Source organism: Zymoseptoria tritici, chromosome 2 (genome assembly GCF_000219625.1).
Source record: "Zymoseptoria tritici IPO323 chromosome 2, whole genome shotgun sequence".
NCBI lineage: Eukaryota > Fungi > Ascomycota > Dothideomycetes > Mycosphaerellales > Mycosphaerellaceae > Zymoseptoria > Zymoseptoria tritici.
Genome location: NC_018217.1, coordinates 816,491 through 835,598, shown reverse-complemented (window position 1 = coordinate 835,598; position 19,108 = coordinate 816,491). Strand labels below are relative to the sequence as shown.

At 49.2% G+C, this 19,108-nt stretch overlaps 3 protein-coding genes across 3 annotated transcripts; all 3 read left to right on the top strand.

The window, feature by feature from the left end:
- Positions 1 to 2,810: 2,810 nt before the first annotated feature.
- Positions 2,811 to 3,707, top strand: MYCGRDRAFT_35783 (uncharacterized protein; the record flags this gene model as incomplete). The annotated part of the gene is made up of 2 exons (XM_003855667.1): positions 2,811 to 3,041; positions 3,105 to 3,707. The coding sequence occupies 2 exons, from the start codon at positions 2,811 to 2,813 to the stop codon at positions 3,705 to 3,707; spliced, it is 834 nt and encodes a 277-aa protein (XP_003855715.1).
- Positions 3,708 to 4,727: 1,020 nt separating this feature from the next.
- On the top strand, positions 4,728 to 5,753 carry MYCGRDRAFT_25795 (uncharacterized protein; the record flags this gene model as incomplete). Its single annotated transcript, XM_003855668.1, has 5 exons — positions 4,728 to 4,851; positions 4,914 to 5,039; positions 5,093 to 5,317; positions 5,373 to 5,469; positions 5,522 to 5,753. Coding segments are annotated over 5 exons (804 nt in total), but the record flags the coding sequence as incomplete, so codon positions are not given.
- Positions 5,754 to 6,758: 1,005 nt separating this feature from the next.
- MYCGRDRAFT_103091 (uncharacterized protein) lies at positions 6,759 to 7,359 on the top strand (the record flags this gene model as incomplete). The annotated part of the gene is made up of 4 exons (XM_003855669.1): positions 6,759 to 6,896; positions 6,950 to 7,012; positions 7,064 to 7,114; positions 7,227 to 7,359. 4 exons carry the CDS (start codon positions 6,799 to 6,801, stop codon positions 7,261 to 7,263), a joined length of 249 nt encoding a protein of 82 aa, XP_003855717.1.
- Between the last annotated feature and the right edge of the window lie 11,749 nt (positions 7,360 to 19,108).

Here is a 19,108-nt window from a genome sequence, read left to right as displayed (position 1 = left end):
CTGCGGTCTGCGGTCACGAGCCGGCATGATGTTGCGAATGAAGGGGCGAGTGAAGATGAAGTTGCCCGAAAATAGACGCAATATGGGCCTCCGTAGCTTGGCGCAACCTCACCCGCTAAATAAATCACCAGCAATTCCTTTCCCTTCCTGTCGACATCATTCCGACATCAACCTCACGGACGATATCATCCTTTGCGATCTCTGCTGCTTCGCACAGTACTCGAGCCCTGCGCGCTTTCCGATCAAACGCAACATACCAATGCCACTCAGCGCGCGGGTCCGAACAGCAGTGAACCGCCGTCGGCGAGCACACGTGGGTTGGCGTGCGGAGAGAAGGTTTGGAGGCGAGGGGCTAGAAGCAAGCCCCTTCTCATATGCGCAACTGTACGCGGCAGGCGATTTTTTCTTGGTGAAGCCGACAGCACCTTTGGACGCGCAGCACTTGCTCTACGGCTGGATCCGAACATCGGGCTTCCTGATCATGGGCGTCAATGATCACAAACAATAGAGCATTGCACAATGGCCTGCTTTTCCTGCGCACCTTCTTGATGCACCTGGACGAAAGTTTGGAGGCGCTCCAGGCTCGCATTTCCGTCCAGTCTCATGATGTGGCTGACTTGGCGAGGATTGAGGCTGACTGAGAGAAGAGTGAGATGTTGTTTGGTTGGCTGACTTCGTGTCCTCTGGGACACTAGACGGCTCGTAGCTGGCTGAAAGTATTGACCTTGAATCTCCGCCGTGGCTCTCAGCCGCACCTCGCTCGACGGGATCTGCGACGATTCCGCCGATATGTATATCGCGTCCTGCTGGCGGGTTTGTAATTCCTTCTTCTTCTTCTTCTCCCCCCCCCCCGGGCACTAGCGAGCAGACATCATGCAATTCATCTTCCTGTCCGCTGCATTTGCAGTGGTGGCTTCAGCTGCCGGTGGTGGACTCCACAACCGTGGAAATCAACAAGCCAACCCATATCCCGGCTGGACTCCCCCGATTTGCAAGACCGTCACTCGAGGCGTCTCGTCCTGTAACGAACAGGCGCAGGCGACCAGATTCTGCGCCTCGACCACGACGATCTTCACAAGCACAGTGAGGAAAACCATTCCGTCGTCGTCAACCGCCACAGTCTACGTGCCAGTGACGGTCAAAGATCCCGTCAACACTGTGACCGTCCCGACCACAGTAGGCGTGGTGCAGACCATATCAGCTTGCCTTTCGCCCACGACCGGGTCCACGACTACACCTCCTTCCGCCAAGGTCAAAAGAATGGCCGGTCCGCAGACCGTCAAGATACCGAACGAGCTTAAGAAATACTCCCGAGGCGCCGCTCTTTCGACAGCGTGCCGTTGCTTTTCAATTCCTCCGTCGACTACCACAATCACCACTTCGACCTGCTCGAAGACTACGGGTACCACAAATCAGCTGCCAGTCGTCACGCCGAAGGCTGTGACTACTACAACGATCGCGACTTTAGGCACAGTGACCAGCACGACGCAAATTACCACAACAGACACGACGATATCGACTTCAACAAGCACTAGCACGGTCTACGCACGCCCTACCGATGCCGTCTATGTCATTGCTGAGGGTAGCACCATAAGCGGTTGAGGGTTCTAATCAAACGTGACACGAAAATTCAACCCCGACGATTTCTACCTCGGCCAGCTCTATGTCTCCTACGGACGGTGGCGCTCGGATTTTCCGCAATCGTGACACGCAAGAGACGCGATTTCGAATCTCCGAAGAGACGCAGTTGTTTACAATCACCAAGAATGATGGCAAGCAATACCAAGCAGTCGCAAGATCAATGCCTGGAAACGATGTTGAAGACACTCGACGAATGATCGAGTTCGGAGACTTCGGCACCCCAGCTAACTTGGACACAAACGGCTCAGGCCGCAAATATGTCTACTGTTCTATGACGACCGACCCGATCGGAGGAACTTGTCCAATTCTCTGTACGTATGAAGGACGCTTTATGAATAGCAGAGGTCCTGTCGATGGCACGTTCCCAGAGTGGTCTCTCTTCCAGGAAAACACCGGACAAGACTACCCGCCCTCCGCGGTGTACGGCGTGTCGCCGAGCAATACCAACATTTTCCCAAATTAGCCGATAGCGCAATGTTACTGCGGTCATGATCAAGTTGGAGGAGTGCTCAGCAGGTCGATACGATATGGAAGAGGTCCATGTTGCGTGAGCCCGCCGTATGCATATCTTCAATGCAGTGCACACATGTGGAAGCATGAGAGAAGGGCTCGGTGGGAATGATCGATTCATGAGTACATGTTCACGCGGCGGATTCATTCTTTCAAGTCATTGGTTCATTTCGATCTCGTTCATAGAGTAGCCGTCATTATCAGCATGAAACGGCATGGCATGAGATAATTCGTTATCGACCCGTCTCTCAGATTTACTCGGCATTTTTGAGTAGACCTCCAGTCGTGCAATGGCTGTCGTGGGAGAACAATGTGCCCGCCGCAGTGGTGGACCCGCCAAGTTCAGCTCCACCATCTTCAGCCACCAAACACCTTCATCCGCAACATCTGCTGCACCACGCTTCCCACATGACTTTTCAATTATCAAAAATCGGCGATGCCTTGGATTTCCGATCGTCAGTGCTGTGCTCCGAGAGATGCTGTTCACGTCCGCATGCTGACGTTGCGCAGGCCGACTCGCGATAGTCGTGTTGAGCATCCTGGCGCTGCTGGTTTTCTTCTATCGTCCGCCAGCCACGCAAGGTGATCCACTATCTCGCGACTCACCCAACCTCGGACTGTGCACCGCCGAATGTCGCCGCGCACAGCTCCACGAGCGCATGGCACTATCAGAAAAGATCTGGCAACGCAGCGTGAATCTGCGCACAGAAATCCCACGCAGACATCCCCAATATCCCGCCATACCTTTCTTCAAGGCAAACTTCGCACACAGTCCGTATACGCTCTGGGATCTCTTCCCAGCGACATGGACCTGTCCGCACGACATGCAACGAATCGGCAATCTCGGCGACGGCGGTAAGTGGGTTTGCGGCTTGAGCATCTACGAGACTGTCACTGGGCCTGAAGAGTTTCCTCACGTTCCATACAGTGAGTTCCGTGTCCAAAGGCCCCAGGAAGGTCTCGTTGTGTACTCCTTCGGCATCGCCGCCGATTCATCATTCGAAGCGGAATTGCTCGACCGCGTGCCGAGTATTCGAATTTGGGGCTACGACGATTCCGCCACGTACTGGGGCCCTCAGATTTCTGGAGATCTTTTCAACCACCGCGTATTCTTTGCTCCTTTCCGTCTGGCATCTGAAGACTCTCATTCCGGCAAGGCGTCTGCTTGGACCATCTCATCGCTGATGAAGCGGAACGGACACGACTACGTTGACATTCTCAAGATCGACATCGAAGGCAGCGAGTACGGTGTTCTTGACGCTTTGATCGAGTCCATCCAGAGTATACGGACGGCTTCCGGACGTGGTGTCCTACCTATCGGTCAGATCCTGATCGAGCTTCATGCTGGCAAGGAAGTCGAGGAGGCTACGGGCAAGAGTCTGGACTTTTTGCGCTTTCAAGAATGGTGGGAGCGCTTGGAGAGTATGGATATGCGGCCTGTTTGGATGGAGGTCAACTTACTAGGTATCACTTCTCGCGAGAACAACACGGATCCGGATTGCGCCGAGTATGTCTTCGTGAATGTCTTGGACGAGCAGAGTGTGCTGTGGAGGTAGGGCGCACGTTTGACGGCCAATGGAACAAGTTGAATGGACGTCACTGCGTCCCCCACACGATGGCATTTGTGGTCGGCGTTCTTCTCGGCCGCAACCTGAGGAGGTGTACTCTGTACCCTGCCTTGAGCGCATCACGATTGTATCGCGACATGCCCCCGAGCGCCGGACCGATCACCTTTCTGGGATGCTGGATTGACAGATCACAGAACCCGCCAACTGCTGTCAAGCATGCTACTCTGGATCGGCCATCCAGATTTGGGCGTATCCGCACAGATGAAGTATCGCTCCGCCAGCGACCATCAGAAAGTTGCCTCGAATTCCTTGACCACTACTCTGGAAGGCTCGGACAAGTCGCATTTTGCACGAAGTCAGAGAGGTTCTCCTGACTCATGTCCGGCTTTGAGGACTAGCGTGACCCTGATTGTGCACAACGCCGGCGCTTGAACCTTGCAGGAAATATTGAGGCTGCCGCGGCTTGATGAGTGACTGCGTTGGCAAAGGGTCTGTATCGCCAGTGGCATCTCTCTGCTGAGCGATAACGATCATTTCTTCGATTCGTGGTGTTTCGGTCAGGACTAAAGCACAACGACGAAATGGGACATGCTCCGCACTGGATCAAAGATCAAGCAAGGATGAAGAGCTCCCCTGTTCAGTGTGCACAGTGCGATCCGGGGTCATCCGGGCTCAGGGACTTTTGAGCCTTGAGGCTCAGCCACCAGCGCACCGCACCGCTGTCCTCAAGTCAGCCGCCCAATCTGAGGCGAGATCAAGCGAAGAGCAACTCCGACAGTACAGGCTACAGCAACCTCGTCAAATTCGCGGGACGTGCCTTCGAAGTCAGTCGGCTTGCACATCAAGAAAATCGTCAGCAACATCCTCGCCATGGCATCAGCCGAGAATCGACATGCGTTTGCAAGATCGTCTTCGACGCTTGATGTGTATACAGACGGGTCATCTCTCACCGCGAATGAAGAATCAGAAAAATTGCTGTCGCCGGAGGAATATGGTCGTCGCAGACCGCGGCCGTATCATCGCCGTTTGGAGGTGCTGTGGGCGAGCAATGCGTTTTTCATGGTGGTCGCATTCATTTTGGCCATAAAGCTTTATACGACCGACTGCAGAGATCCTTCTCTGCAAGTATATTGTATGTTTCACCGGGAACGTTGCATAGCTTGACGAGACAAAACTGACCCAGCTCTTCTGCAGCACCGGCGAATGGAGCCGTTTCATACATTGCTGAACACAAATTCACACCGGCACTGGGCAAATTGACCGAGTACATGGGATATCCAGATGACGAAACAGACAGAAAGTGGCAAGAATTGTATCAGTGTAAGTCGCTCAACTTCAGGCTGCTCTGTGCGGAGATTGACTGGCAACAACAGATAATCGGTCGGTGATCACGAAGGAGGAAGCAAAGCACTTGTCCACGCCCACCATGGCCCTTCCGGGAACTGAGGATTATCTCGTCGAACTCGAGGTATATCATCAGCTACATTGCCTGAATGTACTTCGGAAACTGCTCTATCCGGAGAGATATCACTTGCTGGAGCGAGTGTCATGGAAGAACGGAACGATCAATAGAGAGAGCTATGGTTTCAAACACTGGGGTGAGAAGTCTAGCCTGACTGCCATCACATACAATCCGACTGACACAGGACACAGATCATTGCGTGGAGACGCTCCGGCAGACGCTGGTTTGCCACGCTGATGTAGCACCGCTCTCCTGGCACGTCAACGTACCATTCAACCGAGGCATCTAGTACGTCTCAAGAACAGTTTATTCCGATCTCCCACTGACATCTCCTCTACAGCCCAAGATTGGCCTCAACGCATACGTGCAGGAACTTCTCCCAGATCAACAAGTGGGCGGAAGAACACCAAGCGCCGGAATTCACGCAAAAAATCAAGAACTTCACGGAGCTTCAGCAGATCATTGATGGTACGGACATCGATCACTCCACGGAGGAAGATCTGCAGGATAAGTATGAGTTATTTCCTGGCGATCAGTGGTTCAAGCACTGGCGTGAGAATCCTTATGATGGGGAGGTGAAGCAGCCGCAGATTTATCCGACTTGGAATCATACTTGGGACGATTGAACAAGAGATAGCGGAAGGACGAGATGTCAATTCTGTATCCCGTCTCAGACGCGCGCGCGAAGATCTGTCCACTGAGGCCTCAATCGAGGACTACTTCACGTGGACTGTCGTAGGCTGCCATGTTGAGTCGACAGGTTTTGCAGGTGTCAACCTGGTTGGACTAACGCCTCATTGTTCGTCAGCCCGGCCTCCGCCGAGCCAAAGTGCAGGGCGGGGCGTCGACCATGTCAGTCGAGCTCTCTCGGCGGCAAAGTATTGACAACGCATGAACAGTGAGCATGTGATCACTCGCTATCCCATGCCAGCTTGCTTAAGCAATGCTCCGGCGGAGCATTTCTCCAGGACTGGTAGCCGCCGACTGCCGGGTCTACTTCGCCTTCTGCTGTCGGTGTGGCAGCCGGATCTTCTACTGCTCTTTCTGGAGACATCGCCGCTGCGGACAGTCACGCAATATGCCAATCTCTGGTGGGCTAGCACGGTACAGGTATACATATGAGGAGAAAAGTAAGGACACCTGTGTGATGTCGTCGATCAACTTCCGATTGCCCTGCATGAACCCGGGGTGTTTCTTGCAACTTTGCGGACGACCTCACCTCGTCTCTGCACTGCCTGGTCCTGAAACCCCCACGCCGACGCTACCTGCTGGTCTCGTGGTGATGCGACAAAGTATACCCATACCGGCAGCACTACCATAACCTCATTGAGCTCAGACGACATGGCAAGGGCCAGGTTGCCGCAGATGTCGTCTTGCGAGATGACGGCACTTCGACCATGCACTGCCACGGATGCTCTCAGAGCCGTACGGCTGTTGTCGATAGTGCAAGTGCTCGAACCGACATACGCCCGGTGCGAGATGCTCCGCGAGGTGTGAGTGGGAAAGACATAAAGGAGCCAGATTCCTCCACTCCAAAGACGATCAAGTTCAGCAACATCCATCCATTCACACCAGTCCATCACTATTCACGAACAAACAACACCTTCCACCGACAACATGAAGACCACTCAGATCTTTCTCATGATAGCTGCCGCCGCTGGCATGGCCGCCGCACTTCCCAAACCCATCGACGCCGTCGTTGCTCGCGCAGCTGAGTACGACACGCATATCTCGCCATCTGCAACACCGGACTGACATGTTCCCACAGTGCCTTCAACGCCATCGCCGCCCTGGCTCACTCGAATGACAACGTCGTTGCTCGCGCAGCCGAGTAGGTTGCATCAAGCCCTGCCTCCTTGATGTTGCTGACAAATACTGCCAGTGCCAACGCCGCCGATGGTGATGCTGTGGAGTCGTTCCCGTCTTCTCAAGTGTAAGTTGATTGATCCCTTCCATCGCTCCTCGTACCAACATGTCTCTGCAGCGAGACCGATGACGACGGAATCATCTGCTGAAGACGGAGAATTGGCTCTGATTGTTCATAGTGAGGAAGCCGATGGCGCCGATGGCATTTTCTGCTGAGGACGGATGACGCGGAGGAGAGTACTACCGCCTGGAGTATCATCGCCGTAAGCTTGCTGGGTACATCGCAATGTGAATTTGGGTCTTCTGGCCGATAACTTCGTTTCTTTCCGGTCGTCTCTGCGTCTTGTCATATCCACAAACATCCGTCAACTGTTCCCGCCGATCGTGCTGTCAGATTCCTTTTCTTCCTCCCGCCGCCTCAATCAAGGACTTGGTCCTGAAATATCCTCTCACGCAACTCCCGAATCGGCCAATCGTCCTCCTCCGGTATTTCAAGGTCTCGCCTGACTCGCCTCACTCGCCTCGCTCCATGCTTTGACCCACCGCTCGCTTCCCGAAGTGTTTTCCTCGGTGTTCTGCTTATTCCAACGTCTATCAAGAGCACTGAAGTTTTTGCCACTCTGTGCAACTTCGCATACGTTCTTCAATACATTGTAGAGGCTGCCAACAGACTTGAGCCATACTCATCATCAGTCTTCTTTGCGTCCCGACCTTCACGAGCAGAGGCTGCTGTTCGAGGATGTCGATCCTTCAGTCCCGCAATGCCGTAGTCATGAATGACATTCTACATATTCGACTGCGTTGAGGACCATGGATTGTCCTACGAGTTCGCCTTGCTTTCGTGGCAGCCGGAGAGTAGAGCAGATCTCCGAGGCCAGTGCTTCAATCCATCTGCGGATTGGGCCAGGATTCACGTGAGTCTCCTGACGAGTCGACGGAGCGGCATTCGTGCCTGTGTCTATTCCTTGCAGCGACTGAACAGGAGCTGTAGTGATCCGGAATGTGCCTTCGAGCTACTTCTGGTGCTAGATGCTGAAAAGCATTGCAGCATGAGTGACTGATTGATTTGATGCGGCATTGATGACAGAAGAAGGCAGAGGACGAGAGATGAGGTAGAAACTTGGAGGAATTATACCTTGGCAATGCCCCCTCTCCCTGTCGGCTAACAACAGCTATTCTCATTCCTGAAAGGGTCGGGACGCCAAGACTTCCATAAACTCTATTTCGAATTCCTTTACTCCTTAAGGTTTAGGGTCGCTGAACTTTATATACAACTATACAACATTAACACACTATAAACAGTAATATATTATCGCTCCCGTTATTACTACTACGATCGTCGCAACATTTTAAGCTACTAATATTGTCGTTACCGTTAAGGGCGGGCGCACAATCGCTACTCGAACTTTCCGTTTACCTATAGGAGGAGACTTAGCCGAAATTTAACTATTAGCTATCCGACAGCTCTATAATACTGCCCTCCGACGATAATAGCGGCTATACTAATAAATAAGAGTTATCTTAGGCACAAGAAGAAGCCTCTTAAAACCCCTAGGAGTTATAGTAACCCTCTTAGTAGCATATACAGCCGGATCCGAGCTCTAATACACTAGAGCTAGAGCTAGAGCTGCCTACGGATACATAGATTATTGCCCTCTATAATAAGGACCCTACTAAGGACGCTATATTCGGTAGAAGCGACAGCAACATAAACACTAGACGTGTTATAAGATCCTCGAATATTATTATAGAGTTAGAGCTACCGGCCGCTTTAATACCGGCACTAAGGTAGAAGCTAGCTCTAGCGTCGGTACTAACTTAGAAGCGTATATCTTTTGCCCCTACTCTAGAGCCTATAACGGAGGATACCCCTATACTAAAGAAGGGCGGAACGACTACTAAAATAGTAGGGAAGAAGGCTACTAAGGGCAAGGGCAGTACTGCCGGTAGTGCTAACAAGAGACAGTAGCTAAAGAAGGCTCCTTAGTCGAAGAAGGCTCGTAAGGGGGGTAAGGAGTCGTCGGCGCTAACAACGCCTAAACCGGCGATTTAGCTACTAGCCCTCCCTGCTCTAAAACTACTACTACTAACATCTAACATTGCTAGTAAGTTATAGGATCTATCTATTAATATAGCTAACTAAGCTCGTTTAAAAATTAGGTTAATCGGATAACTATAGCGACGTCTAGAAGCCCGTAAGGGAAGCTACTAATTAGTAGTCTTAGGATTCGAATACGTTAGCGACTCTAACGCCCTCTAAACGCCTTAAAACCTCTAAAGCGGCTAACGAGCTACCTTTATCGATCCTCGTACGCTATAGCGTAGCCTTTAACAAGCGCTAATTAGCCGACCCCTTTAACTATATATACACCGGCGATTACTAGGCTGTCGACGACCTTATAGTTAAGGCTAAGAGACTAGCTAAGAAGCATATAAAGGAGCAAGGAATATAGTATTACTTAATATTAAGGAGGGCCCTTATAACGGCTAAGAAGCATACTCGGTTAGCTTATAGTCTACCTAAGGATATAACAAGTATAGACTTATAGTAATAGACTATATAGGTAGTACTGCTTATTAAGCACTTTAAGGGCTACGAGATAACTATTGCTATTACAGAGGTATAGAGCAATAAACGTAGCGGTAAGCCGGTTATTGCTAAGTCGTCTAACGGCTTAATAGCAATAGACTCTAACTAAGAACAAGCTCCTTCCTTATAACAACGTAAGGGAAGGAAGTTAGCTAACGACAAGATAGTAGATACATTCGAGGCGACGATTGCTACGTTTAAGAAGTACTTAGAGGCTATTAAATGCGAAGACCGGTAATGTAGTAACAGCAAGAGCAGGCTTATAATAGGGTGTTATATTAACGGCCGTAGCAAGTACTATAGCGTTCTCGGAGCATACGTTAACGAGTAGAAGGCTATAGTAGTTGCTAGCTCTACTGTCGTTTAGTCTATGCCGGATTATATTATTAAGAAGGTTATTAAGCTAGATAAGGACACCTATCGTAGCAAGAAGCGACCGGTTATAGAGCCTATACTAGTACTAGCACTAACACTAATACCGGCGCCGGCTCTAACGATGCTAATACTAATATAGTATCCGCTATAGCTACAACTACCGGCTTTACTAACGCTACCTATCGATACCGCACCGCGGAGTAGTCCTCTACCTACCCGCCATTCTGCGGCTATAGAAGAGACGCATATAGTGTCTGTCACATCTGCCTCCGCCGAATACCGACAATCGGCATCTAATCCCCTGCCTTAGCGGCATATGCACCCCTACTAGGGCCTTTTAAGCTCGTTTAAGCCAGATTACGCCTGTAGTATAAGGATACGTAGAATCTCCTCCTTCCGAAAGAGTATCGAATCGAGTCTGTTCTAAAGTAATTTATACTGCTACTCTATTCTTAACTGCACCCTTTATATACGATTCGATCTACCCTATAGTACGACGAATTACTTCCGAGATAGCTTCGTCTCGTCCCGGCCTATTAGGGAGCAAGAGTACCCGTCGCCGTACGAACGAACCCGCTAACGACCCGGAGACTATAGAAACCTCTACTTAGACTGCCGTTAGCGACGACGAAGACGCCGAAGGCGGGCCTAAAAACCCGGAAGAACCTATCGGGCACTAGGATACCGCTAACAAAGGCGAAGAAGAACCGGAGAACCCTCTATAGGAAGAAGACACTCTACCTAAGGGAGAAGAAGACGACATTAATAAACAAATCCGTAAGGAAGAGGCCGCTACCGCTAGACAGGAGCGCCTCCTCTAGCTTAGCCTTCTTTAGGCACGTAATAAGGCTATAAGGGACCGCATCGCCTAGGTACAGAACGGATCTATCCCTACTATCCTGCCCGATGCCCTAGTTCGGCTATCTATCCCTAAGAACGCGCTCCTAAAGGCCCGGAATCCCTACATCTTCGAGGGGAAGAACCGCGCCGACTAGGAATAGTAGCAGGAAGATATTAACCGAGCAATTAACCGGGCTAGTATAGCTACCGACGAAGAAAAGATAGAATTCGCTAAAGAATAGATGGCGAGACCCTAAAAGCAGCACTAGAAGCGCTACCTTCTCGATAAGGCACCTGTTTAGCTAATATAGAGCGATATGTAGCTCGTAATACTAGATTCTATAGGTACAAAAGACGAATGTACCTAAAGAGCTATAGACAATATTAAAGAGGCTAAATAGGGCGACAGGACCCTAACCGGGCTAATAAACTACCTAAAAGAACAGTAGGATAAGATCGGTTGCACCGACATTCCTAGGATAATCTATAAATTTAAGGGAGCTCTTACCCCGGCGGTTAGAAACAGGCTCGAACAGGGCTAAGTTACCCTTATAACCCTTATAGATACGGAGGAACGAGCTAATATATCGTACCGATAGATACAAGAATTTAACAAAAAGCGCTTAGCAAAGACTTCCGTCGACGAGACTAACGGAAGGCGCCTAAACAAAAATAACAAGCCCCTAAGTAGGCTAAGAAGGGCTAAAACCCCCCCGAAGGCGGCTAATAAGGAGAAGTCGGCTACCGCCTACTAGATATGTAGCAAAGAAGGCTACCGGCGCTAGGAATGCCCTAATAAGGACTAGTCGGGAAAAGGGAGAGCCCGTAGTAGATCTCCTCTAATCGCTGCGGGTTAAGTCTAGTACTCGGAGGCCTAAAGAAAGGCTGCCGAGCTAGGAGGAATTCCCTAAACTACAGGGGAAGGGCTAATACGCCTTAAAGTAGAGATGCAGGATCCTAATAGGACTAAGATACTCCGAGCACTGCTCGATTGCGGAGCGCAAAGCAACTTTATAGATAACATAGTAGCTAAAGAGCTAGGCCTAAGCCCCGAGTTAGGGCAGACGGCCTAATACGTAGTACTAAACGGCTAGAGGATAGCTGTTTAGGGAGAATGCCGCGTCCCGTTTAAAGTAACGGATACTTAAGGGTATATAAGAGGATATGTAGAAACCTTCGTAGTCGGAAGAATCTACAGGTTCTAACTAGTCCTCGGCATGCCCTAGCTAGAACGATAGAACCCGAGGGTGAACTTTATCCGCAAAAGCATTACCTAGAAGGGGACAAAAGGCAGATAATAGAGGCCGGTTAGGCTCGTCTTACCTAAAGAGTTCTAGAAGGACGCCTCCGGCATCCCTTCGGGGCGCGTTTAGGCCCTTACCGCTTAACGCATAGACGACGCGCTAAAAGAACCGGAACTTCTAAGCGAATTCTCGGACTTCGCGGACGTTTTCGCAGAAGGAAATAAGTCCCTTCTCCCCGAGACGGGGCCGAATAAGCTTAGTATCGACCTCGAAGAAGGCAAGGAGGCCCCGTACGGCTTATTATACAACCTCTCTATAACAGAACTAGAGACTCTGCGCAACTACCTCGCCGACAGCCTAGAGAAGGGGTAGATCCGCCCCTCGACCTCCCTAGCGGGGGTAGGCATCCTCTTTGTAAAGAAGAAGGACGGTAGCCTACGTCTGTGCGTCGACTATAGGGCCCTTAATGCCGTTACTATTAAGAATAGATACGCCCTGCCCCTCGTCTAGGAATCTCTGGACTAGCTAGCGCCGGCAAAGTTCTTTATAAAGCTAGATATACGAGACGCGTACTATCGCATCCGAATTAAGGAGAGTAACTAGTAGAAAACTGCCTTTCGGACGAGGTATAGCCACTTTAAGTACACTATAGTCCTGTTTAGGCTAACTAACGCCCTAGCAGTGTTCTAAGGATATATGAACTACGCCCTCTAGGGCCTACTAGACTACTATGTTATAGTATACCTCGACGATATCTTAATATACTTACAAGACGCCGAAAGCTACAAGAAACATATTAGGATAGTCCTCGAAAGACTTAGAAGACACCGACTCTTTGCCAAACTATTAAAGTGCGAGTTCTTTAAGCGGCAAGTCGGCTACCTTAGGTTCGTAGTAACCCTAAAAGGGGTCGAAATAGAGGCAGAAAGGATCTAAGCTATCGCTAACTAGCCCCTTCCGGCCTTAGTTAGGGACATTCGTATCTTTATCGGATTTGCGAACTACTACCGCTAGTTTATTAAGGGATTCTCCCGCATAGCTAGCCTACTAAACCGCTTAATAGAGAGAGGCCTAAATAGTGCTAAAGGAGGACACCGACAGAGAAAGGAGGAATTAGTTCCCCTCGAACTCCTACCTAACGTAGTATAAGCATTCTAGTAGTTAAAGACTAGGTTTATTAAAGCGCCTATCTTACGGCATTTCGACCTAAAACTACCTATCCGCGTCGTAATAGATGCCTCTAGGTTCGCCGTCGGGGTAGTACTATCCTAACCGCATAAAACGGAGGGCAAAATGCACTAGCACCTAGTAGCCTTCTTCTCTAGTAAGATAAACGCGGCCGAAAGGAACTATAATATATACGATTAAGAGCTTCTCGCTATAGTCGAGGCCTTTAAGCACTAGAGACACTACGTTAAGGGCGCTTCGCACCAAATTAAGGTCTTAATAGACTATTATAACCTAAAATAGTTTATAACAACTAAGCAACTAAGCCGAAGATAGGCAAGATAGGCAGAGCAGCTGTTAAACGTCGACTTCCGCATAACGTACAACCCGGGGTCGCTTAATGCCGCCGCGGACGGAGTAAGCAGACGCCTAGACTTAGAAGATAGGGACTACTCGGGACGGTGGATTAACGAAAGCGACAGTGCTCCTACATTAGACACCCTTCGGTACTAACTAGGTCTGTCCGAAGGAATAACGGCCGAATCTAGCCCCATTCGGTCTATAATAGCAGTTATAACCTACTATCTGTAGCTCGCTAGGACCTACTATAGCAAAACGTATATAATAGCGAGCACTCTAATAGAAGAATTATTAGACTCCCCGCTAATTAATACAATACGCGAAAGCCTGAAATATAACCCTATAGCATCGATAGTCGAACTAGCTATAAATAACCCGGATCCGCCGGAATAGACCTAAAGGTAGGCTATATAAGGCGAATTCCTCTTCTACGAACGGAAACTATATGTGCCTACGGGCCTAGTACGCCTAGCAGCTCTCCGCTAATGCTATAACGATCCCCTAGCCGGCTACTTTAGGTTTAAACGGACCCTAGAGCTGTTGCAACAGTCGTTCTACTAGCCAGACATAAGAAAATACGTTAAGGACTACGTAAACAGCTGCTAGACATGCGATAGGGCGAAGCTACGGCGACATAGCCTATATAGAGAACTCTATGCGGAAGCTCTACTAAACGGGCCCTAGGAGGACCTAACATTAGATTTTATTACCGATCTGCCCCTAAGTACGTTTATAGGGTATATATACGACTTAATCCTCGTCGTTATAGACAGGTAGTCCAAAATAGCCTACTACATTCCCGTACGGAAGGACATTAACGCCGAAACCCTCGCGGAGGTCTTCCTAAGAGAAATCTTCCGCCTTTACGGAACTCCTAAGTTAATTACGTCCGACAGAGGACTAATCCTTATATCTAAGTTCTAGAGCATGCTTTACTACTACCTTAGGGTCCGAAGGGGCCTAAGCACCGCATATTACCCCTAAACGGACAGTTAGACGGAACGTTAGAACTAAACGCTAGAGCAATATATACGAGTGTACTACAACTACGAACAGGACAACTAGGCATAGATGCTATCGGTAGCCGAATTCTCTTATAACGATAGCGTCTATACGACAACAGGGGTAATACTATTCTAAGTATGTAACGTTCGCGATCTAATTGCCGCTAGATAGCCCGACCTGCCCTAATTAGAGGGCAAAGCTCCTAGTACGGCGGAAATAGCGCATAGAGTAATCGGCCTACAGAAAACGCTACATAAAAGACTAGCTACGTTACAGGAGAGACACGCACGATACTACAATGCTCGCAAAACTGCGAAAACATATAAGGTTAGCAACTATATGTACCTCTCCACTCGATATTTAAAGTCTATCCGGCCGTCGGAAAAGCTCGATTACAAGTATATCGGCCTATATACGATTAAGCGAGTCGTAAACGACGTCGCATATACGCTGGAACTGCCGGAAACGATAAACATCTATCCTACATTCTACATCTCCCTACTAGAGGGGGAAAAACCTACTAAAATTACCGAACGGGCCTAGAATAGCCTAAAGGAGATCCGATTAGAGGAACCCGACGTTTACGTAGTAGACAAGATCCTAAAGCGTAAGAAACAATATAGTAGATAGATATACAGGATCGCGTATGTTTGTTTGTTTGTTTGTTTGTTTGTTTGTTTGTTCCATTTACGTCCTTTTGGAGTCTATGACTATGTAGGACGGCCTTGCAAGCAAGGCAGTAGATCTATTTACAATCAAATTCTTTTAGTATTCTTTAACCTTAGGGGAAACCCCGTGCCTACGGCAATGCTAAAGGACTTTAAACAAATGCAAGACAAAGGAAATCGAACGAGTGTCGTTGTCTGTTGTCTACAGCTAGGGCTGCAGAATTTTCGCGCCAAGCTTTTGCAGAATTTTTAGCGGATCCTTCCGCTTCGCACACACGCTGCGAATTCGAAAGAGATGCAGCGCAAGGCGATGTAGCGCAAGGCGATGCAGCGCAAAGGCGCAAAAAGCAGCTGTCCAGACTCGCTATCTTCTCTTGTCCTTAATATGCCTTTGTAGTATCGTAGTAGCAGTTCTATCTACGACAACGCAGGTTAATCGCAGAGTTGTAGATTCCACCGAGTTCCAGCTCTTTAAAGTGTATGTATACTTCCTTTCGAGGGCGACGACGTCTCTAGGGACATGCGATTTCGATTCGGATTTCGAGGAGGTGCGCGTATAGGGCAGAGTGGACTGCTTCTTTCTTCTTCTCGTTCGTAGCGTAGAGGGCTATTCGTTCGAATCGTGCTGTCGTTCTGTAGCTTGTGTTTTAATAGGAGGCGTGCCTCTAGGTCGTGTTTGTAAGGGAAGAGGGATCGACGGCCTCTCTAATCCTTCGGAGGAAACTTAGCTCTACAACAACGATGTCGTTGTAGGTTCGTAGCCGGCACCACGTACAGGTGTTCCTCATCGCCGGCCTACAGGATCGCGTAGAAGGGCTGGCCCGCGTCTAAAAACACTTAGGAACCTGCGACTTATATTAGCCCTGCTGCGATAAGAGCATTTAATAGAAGCACGGGAGGTACTAAGGGCGGTAGACTAGCACGATAAATATACAAACGCGTTATTAGTTACTATTAAGGCCCAAAAGACACTAGTTAACACTACACTAACTCCTTAGTCCGGTTCCTAGTTACCTAAAAATTTTCTCTACCTTAGAAGAATTTTAATCTAATAAAATCCTAGGGGGGGAAATTAGGGGCCAAACGGGCCCCTAAGGACGACATTATTACACAACGAGAGACGATCGAGCATAGTAAAGTCATTTTAATTCTATCTAATCTATAAGTCGCCAAGTCGTAGCAAAAAGAAACAACCCGGGCGTTACCGCGCCTATTAGTCCTAAAACGAGCCTAAAAGAGGCTAAAAGAGACAAAAGAAACACAAAAAAGCGCTTATATGCTTATTCCTTAGGCTTAAGGTCCCTAGAGAGGTCGTACTCGGTCGGACAGAGCACTCCCTCTATAACGGAGGCCTTCGAGCCCTTCTTAGCGCCTACACGGGTATAGACGGTATCTAGAGCGGCCGAAAGGGCCCGAACGCGACGCCTTAGGCGGTCCTCGGTAGATCCTTAGGCTAGAATAAGTTGCTTGCGGAGGGTGTTAGGCACGTCTTTACCCTGTTAGGGTTAGTAGGGCACTTTTAGGCAAGAAGGGACCCAAATACTTACAAGCTCCCTCTTTCGCTTTACAGCCTCCTTAGCGAGCAACTTCTCGCGCTTTCTAAGCACAAGCGGTCCCGTCTAGTCGAATTCGGCCTTGCCTTAGTACAGATAGAGGCTATTAACACCGGTAAAGGAGTTAAAGCGCCTAAAAGGGGGTTAACGGAGCTAAACAGACCCGAACTACAAAGGCCATCGACATCCGCACTTCCATTGCACACCCAATATTGACCCGATCATCACCAAACACGCACCATTCGAAAGCCCTTATCAAGGCCGTTCCAACGAACCCGCATTTACCCCGCTGCCCTCAAAACCTACGCCGCTACTGGAGTTCAAAGATTCACCTTGTTGCCCCCTTTGGGGTGCAAATTTTGACCCTGAACTCCGGGATTTGGCCCCTACCTCCGAAACCTTATTCCGACCTTACCTCCCCCACACTCGAAATATTCCCTGTTTAGGGCATTGCAGCACAAGGAAGGTTCACAACCTGTACCACAATACTTTAACACACCACAACACAACTAATACGCCGCCGAATCGGACGCCGTGTAGCCCGTTTAAAAGCCCTCGACGAGAGCTTTTATTCTAGCTATCAAACGCCTGATTTGGTCGAATTTTGAAAGAGCTAAAGGCCAAACAAGAGCAGTGTTCCCAGGATACACAAACATACACATACACTTAGTTCTCTCTATACTAGAGTTACCTGTTGTCCTACGCTGCCGAGAGAGGAAGCTAAAGGAGCAGTGTAGTTTAGTAAGGACGAATTTGCACCTCTAGGGATTAGAGTAGTAGTACTAGCTGTATAGCTAGATACTCTTTATAGAGTATAGGCCTACCTTTCCCTAGAGACAAAGGTTGTCCCGAACCTGCTACGGCTACCCGCAGAACGCCTCTAAAGCCTGCTATAAAGACGCACGTTGCTGCAGGCCAGAGTACTTCCTAGAAGCAGAGGTATATTTATATATCTCTTCTCTCCTCTTTGAAGTATACCTTCTCCTACTTTGTATAGTAGGGAGAAGAGTGCCCTAGTGTCGCAAGTAGGCTAGGACCCGAACGCGATTAGAAATAGAGACGAACAAGCAGCCCTCTCGGCGTAAGACTGCTGAGCCTCTTTTCAAACAAACAAACAACAAGACAATGACGGCCGAACAGACTGCACCTTCACGCGGTGGCCGTCGTAAGTACCTTCCTCGGAAGGGAAACCAAGACAGTCTGGAAGAAACCTCCTCGAAACCTCTCGAAATCCGCCCGAAATCCTTCTCGAAATCCGCCTCGAAATCTTTCTCGAAATCCTTCTCGAAATCCTCCTCGAAATCTACCTCGAAATACAAGCTACAGAACAACAGCACGATTCGAACGCCCTCTACGCTACAAACGCTACAAACAAGAAGAAGAAGAAGAAGAAGAAGTAGTCCACTCTGCCCTATACGCGCACCTCCTCGAAATCCGAACCGAAATCGCATGTCCCTTCTCTAGAGACTTCGTCACCCTCAAAGGAAGCATACATGCACTTCAAAGAGCTGGAACAGTCGGTGGAATCCACAACTCTGCGATCAACCTGCGTAGCTGTATGCGTTTGGAAGCGATGCAGTTCCACAAAGGCATATTGAGGACAAGAGAAGACAGCGAGTTGGACAGCTGCTTTGCATTCGAATTTTGCATTCGAATTTGCAGCGTGTGTGTGTGTGCGAAGCGGAAGGATCCGCTGAAAATTCTGCAAAAGCTTGGCGCGAAAATTCTGCAGCCTTGGGCTGCAACACTCGTTTGATTTCCTTTGTCTCGCGTTTGAAGTCCTTTGGCATTGCCTTAGGCACGGGGTCTCCCCTAAGGTCAAAGAATACCGAAAAATCTGATTGTAACTAGATCTACTGCTTTGCCTTTATGGCAAAGCCGTCCTACATAGTCTTGGACTCCGAAAGGACGTAAATGGAACAAACAAACAAACAAACAAACAAACAAACAAACAACAAGACAATGTCTACCGAGACGGAAATGACAGACGCAAGCTCAGCCCCTTAGACTCTAAAAGCTACGGCTAGAGGGGACGAGGAAGTTACGTTTGAGTCTCTTAAAACCCTGCCGTTGCAGGAGGAACTACTAAAAAGAACCGGCATTCCTTTTATACCTAGGAAAAGGCAAAACCCCTTCGAATTTAGTATCTCCCCGACTCGTAGCCCTTCTCTCGGAAAGAAACAAACACTCTCTTACACGCCCGCGAACGAGAAGATCCTACAAGCCCGACAGCTACTAGTCGAAGCGGCGGGGGAACTA